The sequence below is a fragment of the Bubalus bubalis genome, chromosome 4 (genome assembly GCF_019923935.1).
Source record: "Bubalus bubalis isolate 160015118507 breed Murrah chromosome 4, NDDB_SH_1, whole genome shotgun sequence".
Lineage (NCBI taxonomy): Eukaryota > Metazoa > Chordata > Mammalia > Artiodactyla > Bovidae > Bubalus > Bubalus bubalis.
The window spans coordinates 59,541,812-59,556,743 of NC_059160.1; the positions used below are offsets into that span (position 1 = coordinate 59,541,812).

The 14,932-nt window shown below is 36.7% G+C and overlaps 1 protein-coding gene across 7 annotated transcripts in view; it reads left to right on the forward strand.

The window, feature by feature from the left end:
- CDK17 (cyclin dependent kinase 17) overlaps nucleotides 1–14,932 on the forward strand; it is a 137,189-nt gene that overhangs the window by 58,851 nt on the left and 63,406 nt on the right. For all 7 annotated transcript variants that reach the window (XM_044941480.1, XM_006073546.3, XM_006073544.3 and 4 more), the window contains exons 2-3: nucleotides 8,904–9,050; nucleotides 13,598–13,762. In XM_044941480.1, coding sequence (XP_044797415.1) covers nucleotides 8,933–9,050; nucleotides 13,598–13,762 — 283 coding nt within the window. In that variant the 5' untranslated portion in view covers nucleotides 8,904–8,932. The remainder of the gene's footprint in view (nucleotides 1–8,903; nucleotides 9,051–13,597; nucleotides 13,763–14,932) is intronic.

A 14,932-nucleotide genomic window follows, 5' to 3' on the forward strand; every position in this document is an offset into this window, starting at 1 on the left:
GGTGACCAAATGCATTGTCAGTGAGTAGTAATATGAAAGCAGTGTTTTTCTAAGCAGTAGATCTCAAGAGTAGACTTAAAATACTCAGTAAACCTGTTGTAAACAGATGTGCTGTCATCCAGACTTTGTTGTTCCTTTTACAGAGCACATGCAGAGTAGTTTTGCCTAATTCTTAAGGTCTCTAGGATTTGGAGACTGGTAAATGAACATTGATTTCAGCTTAAACTCACCAGCTGTGCAAGCCTCTAACAAGAGAGTCAGCCTGTTCTTAGAAACTTTGAGACCAGGCATTGATTTCTCCTCCAGTGAAAATCCTAGATGGCATCTTCTTCAAGTACAGCGCTGTTCTGTCTACATAGAAAATCTGTTGTGTAGTGTGGCCACCTTCATTAATTATCTTAGCTGCTGCTGCTAAGTCGCTTCAGTCATGTCCGACTCTGTGCGACACCATAGACGGCGGCCCACCAGGCTTAGATATTCTAAATAACTTGCTACAGCTTCTACAACAATACTTGCTGCTACACCTTGCACTTTTCTGGAGATAGCATCTTTTCTTAAACTTCATGAACCAGCCTTTGCTAGAAACTTTTTTACAGCTTCCTTAATTTCTTTCACCTTTATAGAATTAGAGTTAGGGCCTTGCTGTGATTTAGGCTTTAGCTTAACGGAATGTGGCTGGCTTGATCTTCCATCCAGCCTACTAAAACTTTCTCCATATCAGAAGTAAGGCTGTTTTGATTTCCTTTTTTTTTCTTCTTACTATGTAAAGGATTGGGGGCAAGAGGAGAAGGGGACGACAGAGGATGAGATGGCTGGATGGCATCACTGACTCGATGGACGTGAGTCTGAGTGAACTCCGGGAGTTGGTGATGGACAGGGAGGCCTGGCGTGCTGCGATTCATGGGGTCGCAAAGAGTCGGACACGACTGAGCGACTGATCTGATCTGATCTGATGTATGTTTACTGAAGTATAGTTGACTTATAGTATTTCAGGTGTACAGCAAGGTGATTTCAGTTATACATATACACATATATTATTTTTGAGATTATTTTTCATTATAGGTTATTATAAGACATTGACTATGGTTCCCTGTGCTGTACGGTAAACCTTTGTTTCTTGTTGCATATTTATTTATTTTTTTAAAATTAGAAATCTAGCATTCCATTCATACTAAGTCAAACAAGAAGAAATCAAAATGCCATAAATTTTTCAGTTAGGCAAAAATTCATACATTTTTTAAGACATATGTATATTATACATACTAAACAATTACAATAGTACATCAAAAATCACTGATCACAAGTCACTACAACAAATACAATAACAATGAAAAAGTTTGAAATATTGTGAGAATTAGCAAAATGGGACAACAGAGACACAAAGTGAGCAAATTCTATTGGAAAATGGTACCAATAGACTTGCAGGTTGCTGCAAACCTTCCATTAATGTAAAAAAACCAAAAAACCCACATTATCTGCTGTGCAATAAATCAGAGTGCAATGAAAGAAGGTATGCCTGTAGTTACATTTTCAGGATTTAAAAGAAAAAAATAACCTGAAGAGTTTTCTTAATTGTATAGCAGGCAATCCCTGATCAAATTTAGACTCCAGTGATAAAGTAAGCTAACACATTACATATTTTAAGCACTTGTAGTTGGAAACTGATTTTTCAACATTTTCAGCTGTTTGTGTGTATTTGGCGAAGGAAGGGAAAGAAGCACGGTTTATATGAAGTAATTCTGAGTATCATTTATTGCCCTTTTACCTTTAAATTCTTTTAATTAATTGATTTTTTAATTAAAGGATAATTGCTTTATAGAATTTTGTTGTTTTCTGTCATACCTCAACATGAATCAGTCATAGGTATACATATCTCCCCTCCTTCTTGAACCTCCCTTCCATCTTCTTCCCCATCCCACCCCTCTAGGTTGATACAGAGCCCCTGTTTGAGTTCCCTGAGACATACAGCAAATTCCCATTGACTATCTATTTTACATATGGTAATGTAAGTTTCCATGTTACTCTCTCCATACATCTCACCCTCTCCTCCCCTCTCTCCATGTCCATAAGTCTGTTCTCTATGTCTGTTTCTCCACTGCTGCCCTGCAAGTAAATTCTTTGGTACCATCTTTCTAGATTCTGTATTGATGCATTAGTATAGCTGAGTGCTGAAGAATTGATGGTTTTGAACTGTGGTGTTGGAGAAGACTCTTGAGAGTCCCTTGGACTGCAAGGAGGTCCAACCAGTCCATTCTGAAGGAGATCAGCCCTGGGATTTCTTTGGAAGGAATGATGCTAAAACTGAAACTCCGGTACTTTGGCCACCTCATGCGAAGAGTTGACTCACTGGAAAAGACTCTGATGCTGGGAGGGATTGGGGGCAGGAGGAGAAGGGGATGACAGAGGATGAGATGGCTGGATGGCATCACTGACTCAATGGACAGGGAGGCCTTGTGTGCTGCAATTCATGGGGTCACAAAGAGTCGGACACGACTGAGCAACTGAACTGAACTGATAGGTTATTTCTCTTTCTCTTTCTGACTTATTTCACTCTGTATAATAGGCTCGAGCTTCATCCACCTCATTAGAATTGACTCAAATGTGTTCCTTTTTATGGCTGAGTAATATTCCATTGTGTATGTGTACCACAGTTTCTTCATCCGTTCGTCTGTCAGTGGACACCTAGGTTGCTTCCATGTTCTAGCTATTGTAGATAGTGCTGCAGTGAGCATTGGGGTACGTGTGTCTTTTTCAGTTTTGGTTTCCTCAGGGTGTATGCCTAGGAGTGGGATTGCTGGGTCATATGTTGGTTTTATTCCTAGTTTTTTAAGGAATCTCCATACCATCTTCCATAGTGGTGGTATCAATTTACATTCCCACCAACAGTGCAAGAAGGTTCCCTTTTCTTCACACCCTCTCCAGCATTGTTTGTAGACTTTTTGATAATGGCCATTCTGACCGGTGTGAGGTGTTTTCTCATTGCAGTTTTGATTTGCATCTCTCTAATAATGAGCAATATTGAGCATCTTTTCATGTGTTTGTTTTCTTCTTCAGAGAAATGTCTGTTTAGGTCTTTTGCCCACTTTCTGATTGGGTTGTTTGTTTTTCTAATATTGAGTTGTATGAGTTGCTTGTATATGTTGAAAATTAATCCTTTGTCCATTGTTTCATTTGCTATTATTTTCTCCCATTCTGAGGGTTGTCTTTTCACCTTGCTTATAGTTTCCTTTGCTGTGCAAAAGCTTTTAAGTTGATCAGGTCCCAGTTGTTTCAGTTCAGTCACTCAATCGTGTCTGACTCTTTGTGACCCAATGGACTGCAGCACGCCAGGCTTCCCTGTCCCTGTCCACTTGTTTACTTACCTTTAAAATTTTGATCTAGCTATGGCAAAAAACTAGAGATCTTTTTGACAGCTAGAAAGGCATAAAAGTTGTTTTGTATTATACATACACACATATATTTGAATGGAATATAAATGTATTTATGTATTTGTATATTAGTGTTAAGTGCTGTGAGTAAAAAAGAAAGGAATAGAGGCGGTCAGGAAAGAGCCCTCTAAAGAGTAACGGTAATACTTAGGCTGAAATTTGATTTTGAAAATAATTGTTCAATAACAATAATAATAGTTTCAATAACAATTTGAAAATAATTGTTCTCTCTATAGATGAGTCTTAAAAATATTAAAACCAAACAATTGCAGAGTTTTTATTTAGGGTTAATTTTAAATCACAGCACGTTTACTTCTAAGGTAAAAATAGTTTTTTCAGTGGCATGAATTAAATATAAAACTAAATATTTAAGCATTCACTCTAAATCATATTCTTACCATATCTTAATCTTCATAAAAGTGATGGTGTAATGATGCTAAAGCTGAAACTCCAATACTTGGAAAAGGCCCTGATGCTGGGTGGGATTGAGGGCAGGGGGAAAAGGGGATGACGGAGGATGAGATGGCTGGATGGCATCACCGACTCGATAGACATGAGTCTGAGTGAACTCCGGGAGTTGGTGATGGACAGGGAGGCCTGGTGTGCTGCGATTCATGGGGTCGCAAAGAGTCAGTCACGACTGAGCAACGGAACTGAACTGAAAGATCCTCACAATTCCAAATAAAAGTTTTTACTAAAACAGAAAAAATATTTTATCCCATCTCTTGAGGGTTTTGGTTTTAGGAAATCAGTAATTTAGCACTGCTTTATTATAATGTAGTAGTTAATGTAAACAGTAATTTTTACTTGGCAAAAGGTGTTTTATTATAGCATTGTATGTATTTTTGTCATCAGGCTAATGGGAAAAAAGGTTGGTATGCACAACTCAAAGATAATTAGAAATGTTGGTAAATCTTTAATTTGGGAGTATTTTTTCTTTAATAATGATCTAGGCAGTGTTAATGAAATTCTTTAACATCCGTGTTTACTGATCATTGTGACTTAATTAAAAGATTACAGTTACAGCATGGAAGATAAAAATAGGGCCTTTTTGAGGTTGTGATGTGTTTTATTATGAAGTGTCTTTTCTCTTACTAATATGAATTAGAAATGTCTTTCTTAATCCTGACAGATTAGAAAATACATATAAAGTTATTTTATAGACTAGAATTTTCTCCACTCTTGATGGAAATGCCTACTATTCTAAGTTATAAACACACAGAGTTTCTCTTACTATTTTGTTCAGAAAGCATTGTATGAAGAAAATGTTAAGGCTTATGTGATTTTCTTCCATCCCCCTTTTTGGTACCCACTTAAAACCACCAAAATTTACTTCAAGCTCTATATTGGCAGTATCCCAATAGAAATACAATGCAAGCACCATACTGGATTTTTAAAGTATTTTGCAGGCATATTCATTTAGTAGAATTAGTTCTTGATATACATTTTATTTAACTAAATAAATCTAGAATTTTAAAAAATCATTATGCATATAATGATTTCTTTTTACATTCTTTTAAACTACTAAGCCTTTAAAATCCAGTGTGTATTTTTTACTTATAGTACAAGGGAGTTTGGATTGTCTACTTTTCAAATGGTCAGAATGGGTTGTTTCTGTGTTATGTGAATTAATTCCATAATAACATATCTGTTATAGTTTTTTTTAATCTTTATTGTCATCTAAAATAAGAGGCAGCTACATGGTCAGCAAATTTTCAGAAATGGTTTGTAAGATTCTCAAGTGGTGCTGTTTGTATGATTAGACATTAGTAACCATGTGACTGTGTTTGAGAAAATTGGAGTCAAAAAATTGATAATTGTGAGTGAGTAGCTCTTAGGGCTTTTTGTTTGGATACGCAGATTTCTTGAAGGAGTATGTGTTGAGGGTTCCTAGGATACTGTCATGCTTGATAATTTGCAAAAGGGCACGGAGATTTTTAAAAAGCTGTTAAGCGTATGATTATGTTTTATTAGAGGGAAAAAATACTTAAAGTCAGCAAAGGAGAAAGGGTGTGTAGGGCAGAGTCCAAGAGAAACGAGGTGTAAATTTCAGTTATTCTCTCCTAGTGGAGTTGCATGACAGCGCCTCATTCTTCCAATTGTCTTATATGACAACATGTCAGAGTGGTGCTAACCAGGGAAGCTTACCTGAATCTTGGAGTGCAGAGGGTTTTTTTAGGGGTCAATTCTGATGCTGGTAAAGATTGAGGGCAGGAGGAGAAGGGGACAACAGAGGATGAGATGGCTGGATGGCATCACTAACTCGATGGACGTGAGTCTGAGTGAACTCCAGGAGTTGGTGATGGATAGGGAGGCCTGGCGTGCTGCGATTCATGGGGTCACAAAGAGTGAACACGACTGAGCGACTGAACATAAGCATGGAAGTACCTACATGACTGTCTCTTTCTCTCCCCAGAGGTCAAACTGACAGGCATACAAAAGGATTTACCATAATTTACATTGTTAATATAAATTATTGGGTATGACCCAAGATTTCAGCTATACAAAGAAATTTATCAGGCAGTATATTGCAGGAGTTAGAGGTTATCTTCCAGGAGCTAGTCTTAAGTGATCCCTCTTTGGAATGTAGAGTTTGACCCCCCAAGCTTGCAGAATTAGCCCATTATTGCACAGGGTGATTCTGGAGCTTTACAAAGGAAGGATGTGTCTCTAGTATAAATTCCTAAAGAAACTAAAGGGTAGATGAGATTGGCAATAGCTCAATTCACCTTAAATACTATTGTTTTTTAAACAAATAGCATAGATTACTGACTCTCAGGGTAGAGCTAAATGAAGACTGACTTTGAAAAGTGAAGAATCTAACATTTAGAAGAGCTTTATAGTTACAAATTTCTTAATTGGAATCAATCTTTGAGTTTACTGACTGCCTCCTATAAATTCACCTTGTTTGTTAAAATATGTATTATCTCCATCTAATCCATATCTGAACTTCCATTTCTGTCTGTGATGAGAGGAACAAGTATCAAACGAAGGCTCCTTCCTTATCAAGGGCTTCCCTCGTAGTTCAGTTGGCAAAGAATCTGCCTGCAATGTAGGAGAACCTGGTTCAATTCCTGGATTGGGAAGATTCCCTGGAGAAGGAAATGGCAACCCACTCCAGTATTCTTGCCTGGAGAATCGCACAGACAGAGGAGCCTGGCAGGCTATAGTTCATAGGGTCGCAAGAGTCGGACAGGAGTTAGCAACTAAACCACCACCAAGGCTCCTTATTAGACTAGGGAACAAGAAGTATAGTTTGAAGGCATTGTAGAGATTCTGAGTCAGTCAGGACTTCAGGAGTAAAGATTCAAGAGAGAAGAGAGAGAGAGAGACTGTGCTGTGTTTCCTTTTGAAATATTTTCTACCTCTTAAGCTCTTTGGGATAAGATAAAATTGAGCAGTGTATGAGAGGTGAGCAAAATATGACTTGAGGGAGTTGAGCGGAGCTTTGATTTTGCTGCTGTTTTTGTCCTAGGTTTGCAGCTGGCATTGTTTGAAAGGCCACACTGAGTGGAAGCAAACAGAAGTAGGCCAGTCTTTACTGTATCTGAAACTCAGTCTCAAACCTGCTGTGTTCCTAATTGGACTGAGGTGGTCTGCTCTTACTCTGGAAGAGCAGGTGGAAAAAAATCCTTTCTAGAAGAAGAAAACATCATCCAGAGCTTCTACATTTTTTCCTAAGTATTTTCATATAGTCATTCACATACAATGTGTAGTATTCTGTAAAAAAAAAAAAATTACTATGCATGCAATAGGACCAACAGAAGAAAACCAGCAGTAGAAACAGGTTATACAGATTATTCATAGGTTATGTAATTCTGGAGCTATAGCAAGAGCTTTAATACACTGTAACTAACCTAGTCATGAAAAGAGACAGCATGGTGAAGTTCACTGGAGAACTTGAATCTATAGAAAGGAATCAATTAAGAATAAAGGACTGAAAATAGAGTAACTGAAATTAAGAACCCAATAGATCAGTTTAACTGTAGTTTAGACACAGCTGAAAAGAGGATTAGTCAACTGGAAGATAATAGAAAATATTCAGCAACAGTAATTTATCTTTAAGAATGTAAAACAGAATTGGTAAAACATAATATTACTTACAAATTTGTATTTGATACCCTCCCCCCAGCCTTTGAGCAGACAAAAATTATTCATTATAAATACCTTATGTAGCTTGTTTAGCACATTCAGCCACTTGGAGTGAAGCCCTGGAATGAAAAAGCAAGCAAAATACTTACCAATTCAAAATAGATATCCAGCGCTAGGTGGTTAAACAGGTATTTTAACATAGTAGTGTTAGAACATTCTTACTTTTAGTTGGGCTAATGGTTTTATTATGCTTGGTAATCTGGTAAATTGGTTTAGTTGCTAAGTCATGGCCGACTCTTGTGACCCTGTGGACTGTAGCCTGCCGGGCTCCTCTGTCCATGGGATTCTCCAGGCAAGAATACTGGAGTGGGTTGCCATTTCCTTCTCCAACAGTTCAGACTGGAAATTAGAAAAGAAGTTATGGGTAAATAATTGAGGACTTGATTTTGGCAACCAGTACCTTGTTTAATCATATCTAAGACACCACTATGAATTGTACCATTGGTATATGTACAACTCAGAAAAGAGAAAGCTGTCAGTTGTAATTGACATTGCATTAATTGTGATACGTCTTGATTTCAGAAATGATAATCTTAGTTTTAAACCTCACTTATGTCATCAATTGTTTGCTTTCAGTCAAGGAACTTCTTTGGGCCTGTTTGCTTATTTGTGAAATTGGGGTAGTATAGTCTACTCTTTAGAATTAGGAAGGCTAAATGAATTGAGATACGAATAGTTTTACAGAGTAGGCATTTTGAAACCTGTTAATTAGACTTTGATTTTTTTCTTTCTAAAATTTGGCTTTGTTATGATAATAGGAAGAGACTCCTGACAACTGATGGGATGGGATGGGGGAACAGAACCCCAATATATTGGCTAAATAAGAACTTAAAAAAGAAAATTTCTGCTGGTGCTGTTTAATAAATTGTCAGACTTCATTCTTTAGTCTCTCCCTGCTTCATTGCTTTCACCTGTCTTGTCTCCTCAGTTGTATCTAAAGATACCACTGATTCCAATACGATGATTGATATTTATAATGATGGAACTGACACATCAAAATAATAATATATTTTCACTGAAGTAGCTTTTAGAGAGTTCATTGTAGGAAAATTTCTAATCCTTCTAAGTTTAATTGTGATGCTTAAAATGTCAATCTTTAGTTTTGTAGAATTCTTGCTCTTCTAATGATGCTATATACATATGGCATTAATCAAAATGAATGGATCTTTTTAAGGAAGAGGCTAGATTTTGTGATGTTTGATGCACATGAGAATTCCTTCTTTATACTTATTTTGAAGATTCCCAGTAAACCCAGAAAAACATTGTTCTTGAGCAGTAAGATATTCATAGCTTTACTCTTGTGTTCATTCTGTTCTCTTTCAGGATTTTTCAAGTCACATTCAGTTGATAGGATGAAAAAATTTAAGAGAAGGCTATCCCTCACGCTTCGAGGAAGCCAGACTATTGATGAATCATTGTCTGAATTGGCTGAGCAAATGACTATTGAAGAAAACAGCAGCAAAGATAATGGTAAATATTTGGGTGAGTGGGGTGGGAAGGAGAGATGCTTCTCCCTTGAATTGCTTTATAAATCCTATGTATGTTTACTTTCCTGGTAAGTTCCTAATAAGCTTCCTTTTGTTTATTTCTTTGCCTCCTTCCCTAGTTCAGTAACTTTCGCTTGCTTACTGGAATGTTCCATTCTTAAACAGTGTTACTCTACCTGGTCTCTAACACTGATGAATTCTATATCCTGTTTATCTTTCCATTTTGCAGTGGTTTTCTTGAATAACAATGCTTTGTATAGTAATGTCCTAGTTAAGTACCTACTTTTAAATTAACATTTAAATATTTTTGTTATTCTTATAACTAAAGTTAATACACCTTAGAAGTGCATAGTAAGTTTGTGAAATTCCAGGGAATTCCCTGCCCGTCCAGTGATTAAGACTTAGCACTTTCACTGCCAAGGTCTCGGGTTCCGTCCCTGGTCAGGGAACTAAGATCCCACATGCTGCGTGGTGCGTCCAGGAAAAAAAGTTTGTGAAATTTCTGTTTGAGATTTCATCACAGATTTATAACATTATGTATGGCATATTGACTGTCCACGTAGACCACAAGGTTTTTCACATGACTGAATCATACTATTTTCTTATTTTATATTGACCAAAGAATCTATCCATAGTATTGAGAGCTCTTATAGTAAGATAAGCATATAATATTCCACAAGTTTGGCAGTTTTTTTATAGTGTAGTTAGTACACAGATGTTAATTTAAAATAAAAAGGAATTGTTAAATTGAATGCATTATAATGCAAAATCCTGATGAAATTATAGAGTAAGGCTACATACTCAAAACTGAAATAGCCCTAGGGATGTCATAATAATAGGGAAGGAGCTTACAGGAATGGCTGCCCGTGTGTCATAATGTGCAGATTCTTTGGAAAGCCTTCCTTGCCTCTGCCTGAAACTTTCCTGTTAGAGATTTGTGGCAGTGGGTGGAATCATGAATTTCTTTATCCCCTTTAGCTGAAATGTAAATATCCTTGTGAGAGAGGGAAAGATATAATGAAAAGCACTCTGGATGTTAAGTTAAAAGTTATGGATTGGAATTTGGAATATACATTTATATACTTAATAGTGTATGACTCTGGGTAAGTAATTTATCGTACCCAAGCTTCAGTTTATACTGTTTTCTTCAGAGTGTCGTTATTTTACTCAAGGTTATCTGGCTCATAATACAGGAGGGGAAACATAGATGAGTTGGGTAGAAAATTTAATAATTTGGGTATAATTTACTTACATGTAGGAGGGAGATATTTTACATCTGAGATTTGAATCAAATCTCAAAGCTGATATTATTATGTCTTCTACTCCTCTTGCAAGGAGAAAAATCCTTAAATCTCTCTGATCTCCTTGAATCCTTGATATTAATTAAACCCTGTATGTTCATTCTTGGGCTCCATGAGTATTGCTAGCTATCTGCCAGTGATACTCAGAAGTTAAGTAGGCACAGAATACTCTTCATGGATGGTTTCTGGGACACATTCTTGATAGGAATTTGACTACAAGACAAATATCTTCTTTTAAAAAAAAAGTGTGAGTCAAAGAAAATGTACATACTTTTTGGAGAGCTAATTAATATTTTTGATTCATGACATATTTTCTGGAATACTTTAGTAATAACTGTCTTAAAATTACATGCATAATTTATAGTGAATGGTGAAATATTTAAAAAAAATTGACGTAAAATATAGTTTATTGAAATTTATTTTTAATTCTAATAGTAACATTAAAATTAGTAAAGAAGAGAAAAATAGAAACTACTCAGTTTCCTCTATAAATTTCTCGAATTACTTGAATACTTGAAGGTGTCATAATAGACATTGATTCCTCTTCAGTTGCAGAGATTAATGGTAGCATAGGCTATCTCTGAATTATAATCTGTTATTGTTTATTCCCTGTGTATAAAGAACACGGGACAGTTTTCACAAAGATGCAATACCTTTCTGGTCATCTATCAAAGCTTGATAGCTGGTTCCAACGTACTCTTTCTTTATAGAATTTATCTTAGAGGGTAAAAAGCTCCTAAGATCAGTAACACATACTGTCTGTCTGAATATGGTTTAACAAATGAGAAGAGATAGACTATAGTTTTTAAATGATCTCATGTGCTGTACAACCAGTTTGTGAAACAAGTGGTCTTTGCCTAACCATATAGAGGCAATGCTAACTTGAGGAAGAATATAGTTTATGAATTTCCTAAGTAAACTACCTTTGAACCAATTTTTGATCTCTTGTCTCTTATTCAGTCGCTTGTACCAACAGAATACTCTCACTTTCGCATTATATGTAGGCAAGTGACTCTCGTGCATATCCTAGAATAAAACGAATGAGAAAGTACATGTAAATGGAGATAATACTCTCAAAATCTTAGAAAAATTATAATGCATATGATAAATTTAGCATAATGCCTTAAAGATTTCCACTACTTTTAAAGATATAGAATATTATTATTCTACTGAACTGTCTAGTTAATTGCTGTCATAATCTTGAAATATTTGAGTAATTGACCTCATCTAGTCCCATAACTTCAGCTACTGTGTACATGCTGACTACACCTAAATTTGTCTCTCTAGTCAGGATTTTTGTCTGGATCTTTAGATTCATTTCCAAATGCTTATTTGGCTTCTTCACATAGATGTTTAATAAGAATCTTAAACTTAATATGACCAGACCACAAATCTTGATTTCCCTCCCCCCAAATCAGCCTCTTCTCCAGCTTTCCTCACTTAACCTAAACCACTTAAAGCTAAAAATCCAGGAATTATTCTTGATTCTTTTCTCTCTTTTAGCTTTCTGTTCACCGTTTCTCCCCTCCTGTACCAGTGTAGTTTCCTATATATTTACTACATATATAGCTTTCAAAAACTACTAATGGTAGCCATTTGTATACTAGTGTTTTTGCCCCCATTCATTATTAAGTCACTGTTCATTTTGCTCGGCTTAAGTTAGGATCCCCAGTCTTTGATCAGCTAGCTACCGTCAGGGAATGTACATCCAGGCACGGGCATGGACCGATGTTCGGCGTTACTAGTTATGCACTTCCCCTACCTCTAGTCTGGTGTTTTATCCAGAGTAGATGACCTAGGCCTGTGGGGTCCTTGAGGATTGTTTTGTCCCATCCTCTGTCTCTCTCCTCCCTTCAGAGAGCCATTATTAGTAGAGGCAGAGACTAAGTGGCCTTCTTGGCTCATTTTTCCCAAGCCCATGCCTTGGTCTTGTTCTGTGGATCTGAGTCACCTGCTCTTTTTCAGTGTTATGTTTTTGTAATGTTTCTGCATGGTTCCAGGTCTGTGATTTTTTTCTTTGTAAACTATTGAAAAATTCTAAATTGGGGGTAATTTCAGAACCTCTGTATTGATAACGTACTTAAGTACTTCTGTTTTATTTACTAACTTGACATACTTTTTTGAATGTCTAGCAAACAGGGATATAGTTATTTCAGGCCAGGATTGTGTCTTTTATATACTGCTGCTGCTGCTAAGTCGCTTCAGTCGTGTCCAACTCTGTGCGACCCCATAGACGGCAGCCCACCAGGTTCCCCCATCCCTGGGATCCTCCCATCAAGAACACTGGAGTGTGTTGCCATTTCCTTCTCCAGTGCATGAAAGTGAAAAGTGAAAGTGAAGTTGTTCAGTGGTGTCTGACTCTTAGTGACCCCATGGACTGCAGCCTACCAGGCTCCTCCATCCATGGGATTTTCCAGGCAAGAGTACTGGAGTGGGGTGCCATTGCCTTCTCGCTTTTATATTCTACAGCATTCCTAATCATAAGGCATATATGAGGCAGTCAGTAAATGTTAGAATTATGGAAACAATTTTGAGATGTATTAAACAGATCAGAAACCTGTGGGCTATATTAGTAGCTTTGTGATTGCTAACCAATTTCAATTGTATTAAAAACAGAGGAGTGGGAGGGGAGGTTCAGGAGAGAGGGGACATTTATATATATGCAGACATACACACACACACACACTTATGGCTGACTTATATTGTATGGCAGAAACCAATATAACATTATAAAGCAACTATCCTCCATTTGGGGCTTCCCTTGTAGCTCAGTCGGTCAAGAATCTGCCTGCAGTGCAGGAGACCTGGGTTCGATCCCTGGGTTGGGAAGATGCCCTGGAGAAGGAAATGGCAACCCACTCCAGTATCCTTGCCTGGAAAACTCTCACGGACAGAGGAGCTTGGTGGGCTGCAGTCCATGGGGTCGCAAAGAGTCAGGCACGACTGAGCAACTAACACTTACTTACTTACTTATCCTTCAATCAAAAAGTAGATTTTTAAAAGTGGATCTTTAAGTTACTGGATCAGTTCCAAATAGTATTTTCTGTAAGTATTTTTCATAGAAATTATTTTAATTCTAGCACTTTATATGCATAGCCAAAGAAATAAGGTTAAATGTAATGATCTCTATCATAATCTTTTGTTTTCTTTTTTGCTTTCTCAATCCTTCTCATGTCATCCTGGATCTTGGGCTATTAATGGAATGATTTTTGGATACTGTGAACTGCAGAGCCTATCGTGAAGAATGGCAGGCCTCCGACCTCGCACAGTATGCATTCCTTCCTCCACCAGTACACAGGGTCCTTTAAGAAGCCCCCACTGCGGAGACCACATAGCGTTATTGGAGGAAGCCTTGGTTCCTTCATGGCAATGCCCAGAAATGGAAGCAGATTAGGTAATGTTTCTGCTTTTTAAAATTTTTCTGACTGTGGGTTATGTCCATAGCTAGGTTTCAGCTGTATGCAAGTCTGCCCGCCTTTATTATCTAGTTTTTTCTTGTAAGGTAAAAATCAAGGGAATAGGAGAGAGAGCAGAAAACTGGAAGGTTCTGGACAGGCAGTAGTGCTGACACTAAGGAGGAGTAATGTTTGAAAACCTGTTCACCAGAAAGAAAATAGAGCCCTTAAGAGGTAGATGTAAAATTTCAGGATGAATAGCAGTTTGAGATGGTGCTTAATTTGGGGTCATACCTCAGTAACTCCAGATTATCACTTTTTGATAGCTAACTGCAATAATTAGTATATATGATTATTACCTGAGTTGTTATTCTTGTCTCTGTGTCATTTTAAATCTAAGAAAAATATATATGTCCGCAAGTTTCTGTTTATTTCTCTGGTCTTTTTTTTTTATGCTTTCTTATCATGTTTTGTTTTTTAAATAATTTTAAATATAATTATTTTATAGACTCATGACATAATTATATTTACTGAAGTTTCTGAAGGTTTTATTCTGCTTCTTTCTTTATCTACTTAATCTTGCCATGGTATCAACCCACAGATTATTTTCTTATGTGTTAATTTTGAGAGGATGAGCTTATCTACAGGGGTTTTTGTCTGTGTCTCAGACTGGTTCATGAGAGATGATTGTTAAATTTTCAGAAATTTTGCAAGCTGATTGTTAATCATAGCCATTATTGAAATTTAAATTATATAAACTTACAATTAAGTAAATCAAATTAAAACTGTAGGTAATAAATAGCCAGAAGTCATTATTTCCTAATTATTTTACTACAGTTAACTGTTGCCTACACTTTGGGGATATTTCTCCTGTATCTGAATACTCAAAAATACTAATGTCATGGTGTTCATATTACCCAACCAGGTGTTCAGTGATACCATACTGGTAGCTTGAGGTTTGGCCACAAAGGGAGTATTTACCCTCACAGAAATTGGAAAACACCTCAGATCAGGGCTTAATTTGTTGTTCTCTTGATTGTCTAGACTAGGGGTTGGCAAACTTTTTCTATAAAGGTTCAGGCCCTAAAAATTTTTTCAAATTTTGTGGGCCATATATGGTAATCTTTTTAAAATAATCTGTTAAGGATGCCAAAACAATTTTTAGCTCA